Genomic DNA, 14,372 nt, shown 5'->3' with positions numbered 1-14,372 from the left:
AATAAAAAACTAATTTCTTTAATTAAAATATTGAAAAGTAATTAAAAATAATTATTTAAAAAAAGATCAACCAGATGTTATTTAGCCTTAATATTTACGTGTTTATGAGTGTTGGTTGATCTTAATTTAGTTATACTCTAATTCTCGAATGTGGAGAAATCCAAAATTTTCCCCATTTCACCGATTTAACCTGCAATTGGAGTGTGGAAAAACGATGTAAGAGTAATTGGTGGTTGACACAGATTGATGGAACTTTTTGAAATTTTTGGAAAAAAAAAAAAAACATATTTTTAATTAAAAATATTGCAAAATAATTTAAAAATATATTCTAAAAAGCAGACTAATCAAACATATTTAGGCTAATAAGTATGTACTTAGTACATCGAATATGCTAACATTCTTTTTGCCTAATGTTGCCATGCAAGTAGAAAATGTCTGGAAAAGAAAAGAATCGCGACATTGACCGGCAACATGGGACCCTGCTTCCCGACAACTAACACGAGTATAAGTGCAACTATTGTGAGCATGTGTCAAAGAGCAATGGGTGTCCCTTTTAAAGGAACACCTAGTTGAGGGCATCGAAATTTTGTCGACAACCCAAGTGTTCCGAAGGAGATAAGATCAAAGACGAATGAAATGATAAGGAAATGGGTGGAGATAAGAGATGAGTGTGCTAAGCATGAAAGGGAGCACATCCAGCATGGAGCCTTGAGTCAGTAGAGGAGGTGGACGAGTATGAGGAACCGAACTATAGATGTGTTGTTAAGGAGTCATTATAGGAGGAGCGGGATGGGGAACAAAAGAGGAGGTGAGAAGCTAGTAGGCCCACTTTTAAGGGGTCTATACACGAGAGGCCAATGAGAGGAGTGGTGTAGGGAGCAACAGTCATGGGGGTGATAGTGCAAGAGGGAGATGGTAGGAGGGGGAGTTGGCGACTAGTTAATAGGCATTGTACGAGCAGCATGCAAATGTTAGATGTATCTTTAGACCTAGCAATGTATTGAGAGGAAGGGGAAAAGCATAAGCAACTGATGGATTTGTGGAGGAGATGTGAGAATCAAGGTAGAAAAGTTTGTAGCCAAGTTTTTCATTTATGACCACGTGTCAGCCAATACAGTGACAAGCACTTTAAAAATATGATCACTAAAGTGCAACATGGGGCCAAGAGTGTGTTCCACCTGGTCCACATGAGATTATGGGGTCCTACCTAGACAAGGAAGTTGTTGAGATGTGTCGCTATATCAACAAGTTGAGGTCATCATAAGAGTGGTCGAAATCTATTATAAAATGATCTAGGAGAGTTTTTGGAATGAGAAAAGCAAAAAAAAAAAAATGTGGGGAAAATGGATTTAAATAGGAAAAAGTTGTTGTTTTTATACCGTTACAGGGGTAACGGTCATTATGCCCTGTAATAGCCTTTACAGCCATCATAACGGACAATACGATCCCAAAAAACCAACCTCCCCGTTTCACCCCCTTATCATGTAACGGTCATGGTCGTTACCTATACGTATTAGCCTTTACGGGCGTATCATAACAAATAAGGAAAACCTTGGTTTCAATACTTTACAAGTTAACGCAAGAAGAGCTTGCGCAAGTAATCCAATTGATCCTCGCACTCACAAAATAGGTAGATCAACTCATGCATACGGTGGACAATCTCACTAATCAAATGGAAGAGCTCTGGCGTCAAGGGAATCTGAAGATCAAAATTGGAGCACATGGACACATAGAGGAAAGTCCCTACCAAGATCCTAACCAACAACAATCGGCCCCGGCTTGTGAAGACACTAATAATCGAATCCTTCAATTGTTGGAATGTATCAGGAAACCTGGAATAAGGTTGAAATTCCATAATTTCATGGTCGATTGCATGTTGACAACTTCATCAATTAGCTGAGCAAGATGGAAAAGGTGTTCAAGTTCAAGGAAATCGCAAACAATTGAAAGGTTAAGTTAATAGCTATGAAGTTTTCTAGTAACCCGTTAGCATAGTGGTATGATCTTCAAGCCGAACGAATCCATCAAGGTATGGAGAAAGTAAATTCTTAGGAAAAGATGAAAAAGAAGTTAAAAAGGAAATTCCTACTAGCAACTTATGCCCATAACCTCTTTCAAAGATGTCAATCTATGTCAAGAGAACAAATCGGTAAATGAATATATCAAAGAGTTCTATGCATTGACATCATGGGCAGGATTTCATGAGCATGAAGACCAAAATATTTGAATATATCATAAGGGCCTGTTTGGGAGCGTGGATTTGGAACCCCCTAGATTTGAAATCCTCCTATTGTGTTTGGCACCCTGGATTGTGAATCAACTTTAATCCAAAAGTAGCTATGCATGGTATATTTACAGGGGCTTGAATTTAATTACTAAATCAACTTTAATATCTCTAATTAGTGAACGTATGTAATGTTTAACACAATGGTTGCAATAAGCCCGCTGAAATATATGATTTGCCCGAAAATGATGAAATTACAAGTCTCTGATGGGCCACAATCACAAAATCATGTCCGAGTGACTAACCAATGATTTTTAACCGTTGATTTACATGGACAATGTTTGGACGGTGCTGATCATCATATTAAAGTAATTATAGTGATGCAATTGATAATCTAATTGTTTTGGGACATCATTAGCAGGCCATGTGCGCAATAGAATAATAGTCTGGTGACATACATGTTACACATGCAACTTTTGGAAGGATTTTAGATGTAATCCAATCTCTCACCATGGATTTCAAACCCCCTCTTTGAGGGGATTTGAAACCCCCTAGATTTGAAACCCCCGGTTACTTTATGGTGCCAAACAAGCAGGGGATTTGAAATCCCCCCAAATCCATGGTGCTAAATGACCCCCTAATGGTCACTTAACCCAGACATCAAAAATGAATTGGCTTTCAAAGATATATTTAGGATGTCCAATGCATACACACTTGCATTAAAAGCCAAGGAGATAATTAATTCAGGATTTGGGAGATGATTTGGTGCCCTACAAGGACCGTCATCAATGATAGGGTAGCATACTAACATCCCACGCAAGGCAACCACAGGAAGGTTGAGGGACGATGGTTATAGACAAGAGGCTAGTACACTTAGGACGAGGCAAAACACCACTATTTTCACATGCTTTAAGTGTGGGCAACCAGGAGATCTTTTTTTTCATTATCCTGAACATCAATCCACAATTAAAGTAAACATGGACAAAGAAGGAGAATATGTTGAAAACACTCCCAACCACATTCAAATGAAAACTAAAGATGATACAAAATATGAAGAACATGAATATGAGGATGGGATGCATGTTAGGGAAGATGTAGCAGATGTGTATGGTGATAGGAGCAAGTCATTGGGTATCTAACGGATTATGTTATCGATGCCTCGGGTGATTGATGTGAAACAATGGTTGCGAGTTGCGACACAATATCTTCCATACCACTTGCACTTTTGGTGAGAAGATATCGATGATTTTGATCGAGAAGGGGAGTGGTGGGAACATTGTCTCACAAGAAATGGTAGATAAATTAATAATCAAAAAAATTAAGCATCCACGCTGAAATTGCGGTTTAGACCGCTATAGTAGAAGTATGGAATAGGTCAAAGTGTCCTAGAGGGGGGTGAATAGGACTTTATAAAATTTATGTCAATTTAAAATCCTAATCCCCTAATCTCGAACTAATATGCAATTAATCAAGATGTAGCAATCTTAACTCTACAAGCTTCCAAGCCAAGTAGAGGATCCAAACAATAGACTACTTAGGTTGAACAATGTAAGCAATTAGTCTATGTAGAATCGTGTATATGAGTGTGTGGGATGTGATTCCTATCAGTTCTAACCATTCACATGCATCATTTTAAGCATTTAAGATAAGCATAATCAAATGAGTGTGCAAATAGCAATCCCAAACACAATCATATATAGTGGTTCGGCTATGTGCCTACTCCACTCCCGGTGGACACACTCAACCCTTGAGTGTACCGGATTTCACTAATGGAGGTTTCAAATTAGGTTCACCTCAAACCATTACAACCCACACAAGGTTGACACTAGGACCTACACAAGGTTCCTAGGGATGCCTACACAAGGCAAATCATCCTATACAAGGACTCAACAATTTATGCCCTACACAAGAGCAAAGGTCCTACACAAAACACCTAGGTTTAGGCCACACAAGGGCATAGGTTTAGGCCACACAGGACAAGGTTCTACACAAAGAACCTAGGTTTAGGTCACACAGGCCAAGGTCCTACACAAAGAACCTAGGTTTAGGCCACACAGGCCAAGATCCTACACAAAGAACATAGGTTTAGGCTACACAGGCCAAGGTCCTACACAAGGGCCTAGGTTTAGGCCACACAAGCCAAGGTTCTACACAAAGAACCTAAACGTACTCTCCCGTCGGAGGCCTCCACTGAGGGCTTGGTAAGTTTAAGATACAACCTGCGACCCAATCCTACACAAGGAATGATCTATAGGATCTCTGGACTCTAACGACTTACTTGTAAGTAGATGGGTCTCATTCAGCGCCTGATGAAGACGATCTCCCTTGATGACAGAGATTCTTTAGCTCCCTTGAACCGCAACACTTGAAGATGCTCCAATATAAGTAGCCAGGGTTGGGTCAAGGTATTTTGTGGAATCTACTCTAATGAATGTTGATCATTTAAGAGACAGAGAGATTCCAAAGTTTATGCAATCAAGAGATTCCAGCTTAATGATATACCATTAAGAAGGTAGCTGGAAAATCCTTGAATGGTGAAGTTCATTCTTCAATCCAATCTATTGAGTATCAATGATTAAGAGAGGATTGAAGGATGAACTCCCATGAGAAAAAGGTAAAGGATGTTAGGTAAGCAACAACTCTCTCAAAGCTCACTCTTTTTCTCAATCCAACCACTAGAACCAAGCTTCTGTTTATAAAGGCAAAAAGTCCAACGGTAATATAATTGTCAAAATCTGACTACGTTTGATGTCATCGAACTTGATTTGATGTCATCGAAATTTAAATTTCGATGTCATCGAATCTAGTTCGATTCCTCGAACTTATGAGTGATTTTTCTTCAAGGCTTGCTGGACAATTTCGTGTCCTTGTTCGATGTCATCGAGGTTTGAATCTCGATGTCATCGAATGTAGTTTGATTCCTCGAACTCTTTAGAAGATTTTCCTTGGAAGCTCGTTGGACATTTTCTTGACCTTTTTCGATGTCATCAAACCTGATTCAATGTCATCGAAGTTTGAATCTCGATGACATCGAGTCTAGTTCGATCCCTCGAATTTTCAGAAGTTTTTCCAAGAAGCTTGCTGGACAAGTTCTTCGATGTCAACGAATCACCATCGATGTCATCGAATATACATGTTTAATGTCATCGAAGGTACGTTCGATGAATCGAATTTTCCATCCATATATTTATGTGGTTGCTGGACATATGAGTCGCTTTTCGATGTCATCGAACAGGTGTGTTCGATGTCATCGACCCAAGTTCGATAACTCGAAGTGACATGCAGAAAACTTATAGAGTTTACTTATTTGAACCAAGTTTTCAAACATTAAATTCATTATTGTTCTTAAGACTTTTAGAGGGAATTATATACCTGGGGTGTTTTGGTCATGGGATGTGAGGCTTAATTTACCTTTGACGTTCCTAAATCACCCATTCGGTTGAGGCAGCATCTTGTATTTTCTTCACATGGGGCTCACTTGACTTACTGACTCAACCGTTACGCTAATTGACAGACAAAGGCACTTTCACACGCTCATACCAACTTCGTTGGTTTAATAAATGAGGAGAAGTTTCTAACGTCAGTTGTTTATCTTCACCCTCTATTGAATCTAAGTACAAGTAGAATGTGATATGATGTGGTCCCAATGGATGTATGCCACATTTTGTCAGGAAGACCGTGGTTGTGGAAGTGCATTTGACTCAGGCTAACACATATTCTTTCATCAAGGATAGTGTTAATATCACATTGAACCCAATGAAACATCTTCCAACACCCAAATCTGATAAAGACAAGGGTGAGAGATCACTTAGTGTAGAAAAATCTGAAGAGAAAAACAAGAAGACCGGCATCGTTTATGTCTTGGTTACTAAAGAAGACACAAAACAATGAAACATATAGATGTTCTACCTCCTATACAAGAGCTCCTTTTTGTCTTGGTTACTAATGAGGACTTGTGTGATAATGAGAACATGTGTGATGATGTTCAGGATAGAATGCAATTAATCAAAATTACAGCAATAAGCAAGGCATCATCCCAATATTGTTTCGGAATATTAATACCAAGTAAGAGGGCACGGGTGGATGACATCAAGAAGGTGATGGTTCTTTCTCTCAGCAATGTCATTTTGTTAAAGTGTTCATAGACATGAAGTACAAGATAAAACACCATGGTCCTAAAACACACTGTGAGAAGAGAAGGAGGTTACGGAGCAATTTTGAGATTTGGTAAGTGAACTAATAGATAATATATTAAGAGGAAAACTAGGGACGTGTAAAACTGATGATGAATGCATAGATGGAGAGAGCTTGATGGAACCCATTGCAATTACAAGAGTTTGGTTTCCATCAGCAACATCTGACAAAGTGGGATTGGCTAGAATGAAGATAAGAACTAAACAGATAAAACCTCCCAGTCATGTGAGAGGTGTCTCCGAAGTTGACCTAGGGAGAAGGAGAAGAGGACATACTGAGAGCAATACCTAACTAGGCTATGGCGGCTCTAAAAGTATTAGGAACATCACGAAATGTAGTCACATTAATGCATCATAAGCCTCATGAGACAAGAACCGAATCAATCGAGGAAGGCTTCTCCACTACAAGTGAAGGTGAAGTCTTCTCAGAGCTAGTGGAGGCACTAGTGGCTACAAATACACCAGCCCATGACGGACGGCCAACAAGATCACAACATCTTTTAATAGAGTGATTTGTTCCCCCATAGCGTGTACAGTGGCGTGGTCTGTCACGTTCTCATCCTCATCCACTGCAGCCTTGACTACCATAACTACCCCAATCAGTGTCACAACCCTTGCCTTAATTACTCGATCCACTACCGCGTCCACGTCCCTAATGGCTCCACATTGGAGCTCAAGTCCTATAGCTAAAGGAAGGTTAGTCCCTAGCAACAAAAGCAAATCAGTCAAGAGAAGTAAAAGTAGGGTTGGATGATGTATCGACCCTTCGACACTTGACATAGATGGTTGTTAGAGAAGGAAAAGGGCCCATGACTATGATTTGCTTTCGAACACTATAACAATTATAATTGAGGTCAGATAGAAATTGCATGATCCTGGTTGCTTCATGCTGCTTCTATGCATATTCATAGTCCATGGTACAATGGGAAAGGAGTGGATGATAAAGATCCAACTCATGCCACATATCCCGAAGAGCTAAAAAATACTCCTTCAGGGGTCTTGAATCTTGTGGAAACTTCCCAATATCTGAGGTCAATTGGAAAATTATAGATACAGTCCCATATACTCTTAGCAGACATCAGAAACATAACTGAATTACTCACAGTAGCCTCCATCTTGTTAAGTAACCAAGTCATAACTTGGTAGTTCTCCTTGATCCAAGTCTTAAAGCTCACATCTGAAGGATCTGGGGCTTCATCTAGTATGTAAGAAAGTCTATCCCTTCCTCCTAGAAACAATTTTACTGATTGGGCGCACTGCAAATAGTTATTGCCATTCAACTTAACTATAGTAATCAACAAGGGACGTGATTCTGATTATCCAACTCTGGATAAGGAAAAGGTTTTGTCCTCCCTAGGGGCCTAACAACACACAAGGCCACAATAGCTACATGAGAGCACACACGATGAGGCACTCTCAGGTTTGTACAAATCTAGATCCCAGAAGAGAACCCACCTGAGGTCCCAAAAACAACTTTAGAAGAGGAGAGTAATAGCCACACTCACATCAAGATTTGAATCAGGCAAAAAAGCCACCCCACTACACTAGATCATCACCTTTGGCATACATCGAGAGATTTGGTGTACAACCACGGGCCCTAGGCCCCAAAAGCAGTACAGTCGGACCACAGTTTGGCTTCCTGCTCTCTCAAATCCTCCCAGCACAAGGAAAAAACTCCATGGATCATCAAGGACCATGAATCTGACCCCCACAATGAAGAAAAATCAAAGCAACATCGGCCAATTTGAGAAGAACCACGAAAACTTTACGATTTGGGGTTTTTCTATCGAATGTGAAAACTAGTCCAAACATACCTCAAATGGCCTCCAAAAATTCTACAAAAATCACCATAAATCTCCTAAAATCGAGTTGTTTCAAACCATGTTCTTCCCGTTGAAAAACGACCCTTACAGAGTGTACAGTGCTAACATCAGTCGTACCGTTGCTGATGTCAATAGGATTCGATGACGCCGATCAACTCGCAGTGCCCCGTGCCCCACTCTGATACCAGCATTTTTCTTATAGGTGCACACTTCTCCATTTCTTTGTGGCATTGACTTGATAATCGGGTTGCACCACTTTCAACTCCCCTAAATTTCTGCTCATCTTCCAAAACCGTGTGTGTGTGTGTGGGGGGGTTTGTGTGTGCATGGATTTTACTAATGTCCACACCTTTATGGAGATGTTAGCAAAGTCTTAAACCTTTTGAATGACACATGGGATGCCCAATTATCACTCGGGATGGTTCATTCAATAGTACCAATGGGAGCAAGCATGATGCAAAAATCATGCCGATCAGATGATCCTAACTCTTTGAATAGGGCCAGTTGTTGTTTATGAGCCATAGATCACATGGTTAAAATCATCAAACCAATGTGCTACTTTGGAATCATAAGGAATGCAAAGTCTATCTAATAGATGTCTCAAGATGATGATTAGAGCTATTTTGTTTCTCCACTCAATCTTGGCTGTCCATTTTCCATGTCATTAATCAGACGTTTAGAATCATCAGATGGCATGATTTTTACACCCATGGCTTGCTCCTAGTTGTATCACTAAATGAACAATTGAGATTGATGATGGTTCACCCCATGTGTCATTTAAAAACTTCGGGAATGTTGTTAACATCCCCATGAAGGTGGGGACATTAGCAAATCCCTACACACACACACGCGCAGACATGAGTATATGTGTGTGTGTGTGTGTGTGTAAACACAATGAGGGAAACATATAGTGCTCCATAGGCTTACACAGATAGCATACACAGTTACATATATTTTCCTACACAAGCAATGGATGAACATGAAGGGGTAGTTAATAGAGTCTTCCACTTTCCTACATATGGCGCATATGTTTGACAGGAAATATTATTCCGCTTCTTTAAGTTAATGTTAGGATTTTATGGCATAACTAACCATGCAAAATTTTGAACTCTTGCAGAAACAAATTCCTTCCACACTTTTGTACAAGAAGAAGCACCCTCACTTGTTGTTAACACCAAATAGAAAGAGTCAGGCGAAATTGTCCATTTGGTGACAATTTCCACAGTTTCCTATGGTCAATTGAAAGGCCAATGTGTGTTTGGCACAACCTACTTAAGATGTTAGAAAATAGGCATGACTCATCATAAAAATAAAATTAAATAAATAATCTTTGTAATATGATATCTACACCACACTTTCCCATGGCGATCCTGAACTTTTTCTTCCTTATCTATCACAAGCTCAAACAAGGCTTGGTATGATGATTCGAAAGCTTTATCTTCCAACTAAGCATCCCTCCAAAACCTTAATCTTTTGCCTTTACCAACCAGAAATTAGATATCCTTACCAAATTACCTTCCAACCCCGCTCAACATAACCCCAATATACTCAAGATGGCACTCACCTATCTTAGTAATAACTTTCCAAACTGCGGATCCCCTTGATCTTGTTGGGAGAAAGATCCCTACTCGACCACACGCACAACAATATCGGAATTAAAAGAAAGCGGGAGAGAGAGAGAGAGAGAGAGAGAGAGAGAGAGATGCAAACCACAACATAGAAATTTACATGGTTCCCTTTCAATAGTCCACGGATTCACACCAATCCACTATGCTCAAAGGCAAAAAATGAAGAAGCGGCTATCAATACAATTATGGCTCTCTCTCTCTCTCTCTCTCTCTCTCTCTCTCTCTCTCTCTCTCTCTCTCTCTCTCACGACAGAATATATATTACCCCAAACGAACTAGGGTTTACATAAAACTCCATGTGAAATTAGGAATTTTCCCTTTGGACCGGGGACGAGGGCAATACCCCCCTATGAGCTCAGCATGGAGCTCAACCTGTGAAAGTGTTGGTTGGATGAACAGTACACATCTAATGATCAGGCTCAATGGATCTTAACAGATATATGGCAAAGACCCATAAACCACTACCATCAGTCGGACATGCCATATTTCCCAACGATCATGTTTCTCTAGTCTACAAAGTTTCTAATTCTTCCCCAAACCTCCACCACTATTTGCTCAAAGCACCCAGTTTCACTCCCTAATATTACCAATTCCAATCCCCTATTCACACATAACGCAGAACTTTTGACATTTGACTACAATGTGAGTTTCTAACACTGTAAAAGAGCACAAGCAGCGAGATAACCATGCATGAGGCGCATACATGAATGCCTATCAAAGCCATACAGAACTTGGGAATCATTGTGGACAGATCATAGACCTTAAATCACACTGATCAGTCAATCTTAACAGTCCAGTTTCACCTGGTGAATTTGAACAGCTGAACAGCTTCCTTGAGAGCATCCATTTAATGGCCGCCAATGGAACAGGGATGCTCCTCCTATTCATATGATTTTTGGAAAATGTGCCATTCACAATGGGACCAACAATTTGGATGGTTTGGATTAATGTACATTGATATGCTTCAGGCACTGTAAGTGTGCACCTCACGATTTGCTAATGCCATGGCCAGCTCTGTCCTAGTCAAGCCACATTTCTATGATTCCTTCTTGTCAATGCACGCGCGGACACACACACACACACACACACACACACACACACACACACACAAAAAGGGACTGGATGAGCCTAAAAATAAAATGAAATACAAACCATATAAAGTACCTGCAAGGATTTCCACTAACTCAACGAATTCATCTAGCCTGCCACCGTCCACCAGCCGGCAGCATTCCAACCGAAGCAACTCCCTTGCTGACCCATCAAACAGAGACAAAGGGCAAATCCCAAGCTTCTCAACCCTGCCCAAAATCTCAACAATTGCCCGGATCTTCCCTTCACGGAGGGAGCCCGAGATCCCCGCTGACATTAGCTTGACATCAACAGGGGAGCTGGTGGAGGCCAGCAGGCTCTCTGCAACCATGCTGCTCTCCGTGGCGTAGTATTTGAGGCGAGTGCCGTGGCCTGGCATGAGAAGGGAGCGGGCGTTGTGGAGGAGGAAAGGCCATGGCCTTTCACTGGCCGAGGTCTTGGTGCGGTTGAGAGATGGGTGGTGAGAAGGGAGGAGAAATGAGGAAGAAGCTGCTGTGATGAGCAGCAGCTGCACTTCTCTCATTCTCTGTCACCCGTTTCTTCCGGATGTATGAGAAGATGGATTGCAGCCCGATATTTTAGAGAGTGGCTTGAACTGAAGGGAGGCGGAGGGGAAGTTATTTTGGTTCAGGCTTGCAAGCAGACACCGGCACGTGGCACAAATCTACGTCATTCCGAACATTGTGCACCTTTGAATTTTTAACGCCTCATTGCTGGGTATCAAATGCTCATACTAAAAATATATAAACTCTTATTTTAAAAATAGACTGCTCGGAAAAAATTTAATTTTAATTTTTTTAAATAATTTTCATCTTTCCCTCTCCTCTTCTCTACAATCTCTCTGAGGTAGGCGACGTGATGAATGACTTATATTGAATGTGGCCCCACATGATAAACAGTCCACGTCAAGGTGAGCCCACTTGATGTAAAGTCATATCAACTGTGGGCCCATATGATAGATGACCCAGTTCAAAGTGTGGCCCCACATAATGGATGATCCACATCAAACAGGCCCCACCTAATGTACTGTTCACACCAAAAGTGAGAATGGATAGTGGACATTAAATGTGGGACCCGTGATAGAAGGTTGATATTAAAGGTGGGCCCATATGATGATGACCCCACCCATATGATGACGACCCCATACTGAAAGTTGGCCCCACATGATGGACAGTCGATAGCAAATGTGAGACCTACATGATGGATAATGGACATCAAAGGTGGGTCTCACATGATGGATGGCCCACATCAAAATGTGGCCTTGCATAATGGACATTCCATAACAAGTGAGCCCCACATGATGGATGGTTCACAACAAAGGTGGTTCCGACATGATGGATGATGGAAATCAGATGTAGTCCCACATGATGGATGACCCGAGTCAAAATGTGGCTCCACATAATGGACTATCCACATCAAGTTGGCCCCATATGATAGATGGTCCACAACAAAGGTGGGACCCACATTATGGATGGTGGACATCAAAGGTGGGCCCACATGATGAAAGGCTCATATTGAAGGTGGTGCCCCACATGATGAATGGTCCACATCAAGGTGGGCCCACAAAATGCATGGTTCACATCAAATGTGGGCCCCACATGATGGATGACCCATATCAAAGTGTGGCCCAACATGATGGACCATCCACATCAAATGGTCCCCACTTAATGGGCGGTCGACATCAAGGGCAAGACCCACATTATGGACGATGGATATTGAAGGTGGGCCCACATGATGATGGTTGACATCAAAGGTGGGCTGGCGCAGGGATGAACGTGATGAGGATAACTACTCTGAATCCACGGAGCTTCTCTGGACTCATCACAGAGACTTCTCGAATCCACGAGGAAAGAAAGCAGAAAATAGAAATGAATTCTAATAAATTCAAAATTGATTAATTAATGAATAAAAACGAGTTCACAACCCTTTAAATAGGGGTACCAAGCAATGGGAAAGAAATCAGAATCAAACTACAACTAAAACTCCTAGAATCCGTGACTTACTATAAATAGTAAACTTACTATTTATAGACGCCGTGATGTCTACTAGTGTACAAGGTTTTCGGCCAAAAATAGTAAGTGTCCTGTTTGGCTTTACCAAACCGTTCTCCTAATTATTCTAAGCTCTTTTCACGTTGGGCACAACTCCTAAAGCTCGACGGATGAAGAGTTATAATCAAACTAAAACTTACTATTTATAGTAAAAACGAAATTAAAACAGGAAAACGACCGTCGATCCAGGGGTATTTCGCAATTCCAGCTTGCGCAACCTGGCGTAGTAGGGTTAGTTGGATAAAGTAGCTCGTTCTACCCCAAAATCATATATTTTATGCCCAATAACTCATTCCGGATTGTGAGATACGCCCGATCTAAGGTCCGACGGTCCGCATCACTTCTATCGTCGACCGGCCCTTTTCTGGTCCATCTTGGCCATGAAACTGTCCGCGACCCACTCTACATCAGTCCCCTCTACTTCAAAAGAACTCGTCCTCGAGTTCTCATCCTGCTCCAGTTCATGATACTCGGTCAGGTCTGTGACGTTCAAAGTCCGTGAGATCGTCATGTCATATGGAAGATCAACAACATAAGCGTTGTCATTGATCTTTTGAATGTTTGGGACGGGTCCAATCTTCTTATTTTTCAACTTGTTGTACGTCCCGGTCGGAAATCTCTCTTTGCGCAGATGGACCATAACGCGGTCGCCCACCTCGAACACTTTTTGTCGCTGGTGCTTGTCTGCTTGTTCCTTGTACTTCTCGTTCGAGGCATGTAGCTTAGTCTGTACTTCCGCATAGATGCCCATAATCTTGTCTACCATATGTTCTGTTGCAATGCTCGTGCCTGGGTGCTTGGGCAGAGGGACCAAGTCAAGTGTGTGGCGAGGCACTCGTCCGTAGATAAACTGGAACGGAGATTTTTCTGTCGAGCGGTTCACCATGTTGTTGAATGCAAACTCTGCTTGAGACAAGGCCAAATCACTGCTTCGGTTTTTCTCTTGAAATATAGCGAAGGAGGTTTTCCAACGTGTGATTCATCACTTCGGTCTGCCCATCAGTCTGTGGGTGGTAAGCACTGCTGAATTAAAGTCATGTATCGAATCGAGTCCACAAAGTCCGCCAAAAGTGGCTAATGAACTTCATGTCACGATCAAAAGTAATGGTCTTGGAGACCCCGTGTAGCTATACGACCTCCCTGAAGAATAGATTCGTCACATATGTTGCATCAAGGGTCTTCTTATATGGGATAAAGTGTGTCATCTTGGAGAAACGATCTACCACCACGAACGCCGAATTCATGCCGCGTTGTATTCGTGGGAGACCGAGCACGAAGTCCATTGATAAATTCTCCCAAAGACTGTCAGGCACAGGTAACAGGGTGTAAAGGCCCGTATTCTGAGATTGCCCCTTGGAGGTCTG

General features: G+C 41.5%; 1 protein-coding gene across 8 annotated transcripts in view; it reads right to left on the bottom strand.

Moving 5' to 3' along the window:
- Positions 1–11,659, bottom strand: part of LOC131243157 (pentatricopeptide repeat-containing protein At5g02830, chloroplastic) — a 123,248-nt gene extending 111,589 nt beyond the window's left edge. For 2 of the 8 annotated variants that reach the window (XM_058242292.1, XM_058242293.1), the window contains exon 1: positions 11,033–11,658. In XM_058242292.1, the coding sequence (XP_058098275.1) occupies positions 11,033–11,480 (448 nt within the window). In that variant the 5' untranslated portion in view covers positions 11,481–11,658. Of the gene's footprint in view, positions 1–11,032 lie in introns of all 8 variants that reach the window. The other 6 variants (XM_058242297.1, XM_058242290.1, XM_058242289.1 and 3 more) reach the window with 4 other exon arrangements.
- Positions 11,660–14,372: the final 2,713 nt, after the last annotated feature.

This window comes from Magnolia sinica, chromosome 4 (genome assembly GCF_029962835.1).
Source record: "Magnolia sinica isolate HGM2019 chromosome 4, MsV1, whole genome shotgun sequence".
Classification (NCBI taxonomy): Eukaryota; Viridiplantae; Streptophyta; class Magnoliopsida; order Magnoliales; family Magnoliaceae; genus Magnolia; species Magnolia sinica.
The sequence above is the reverse complement of the archived record's forward strand: the minus strand, read 5'-3'. Positions and strand labels throughout refer to the sequence as shown.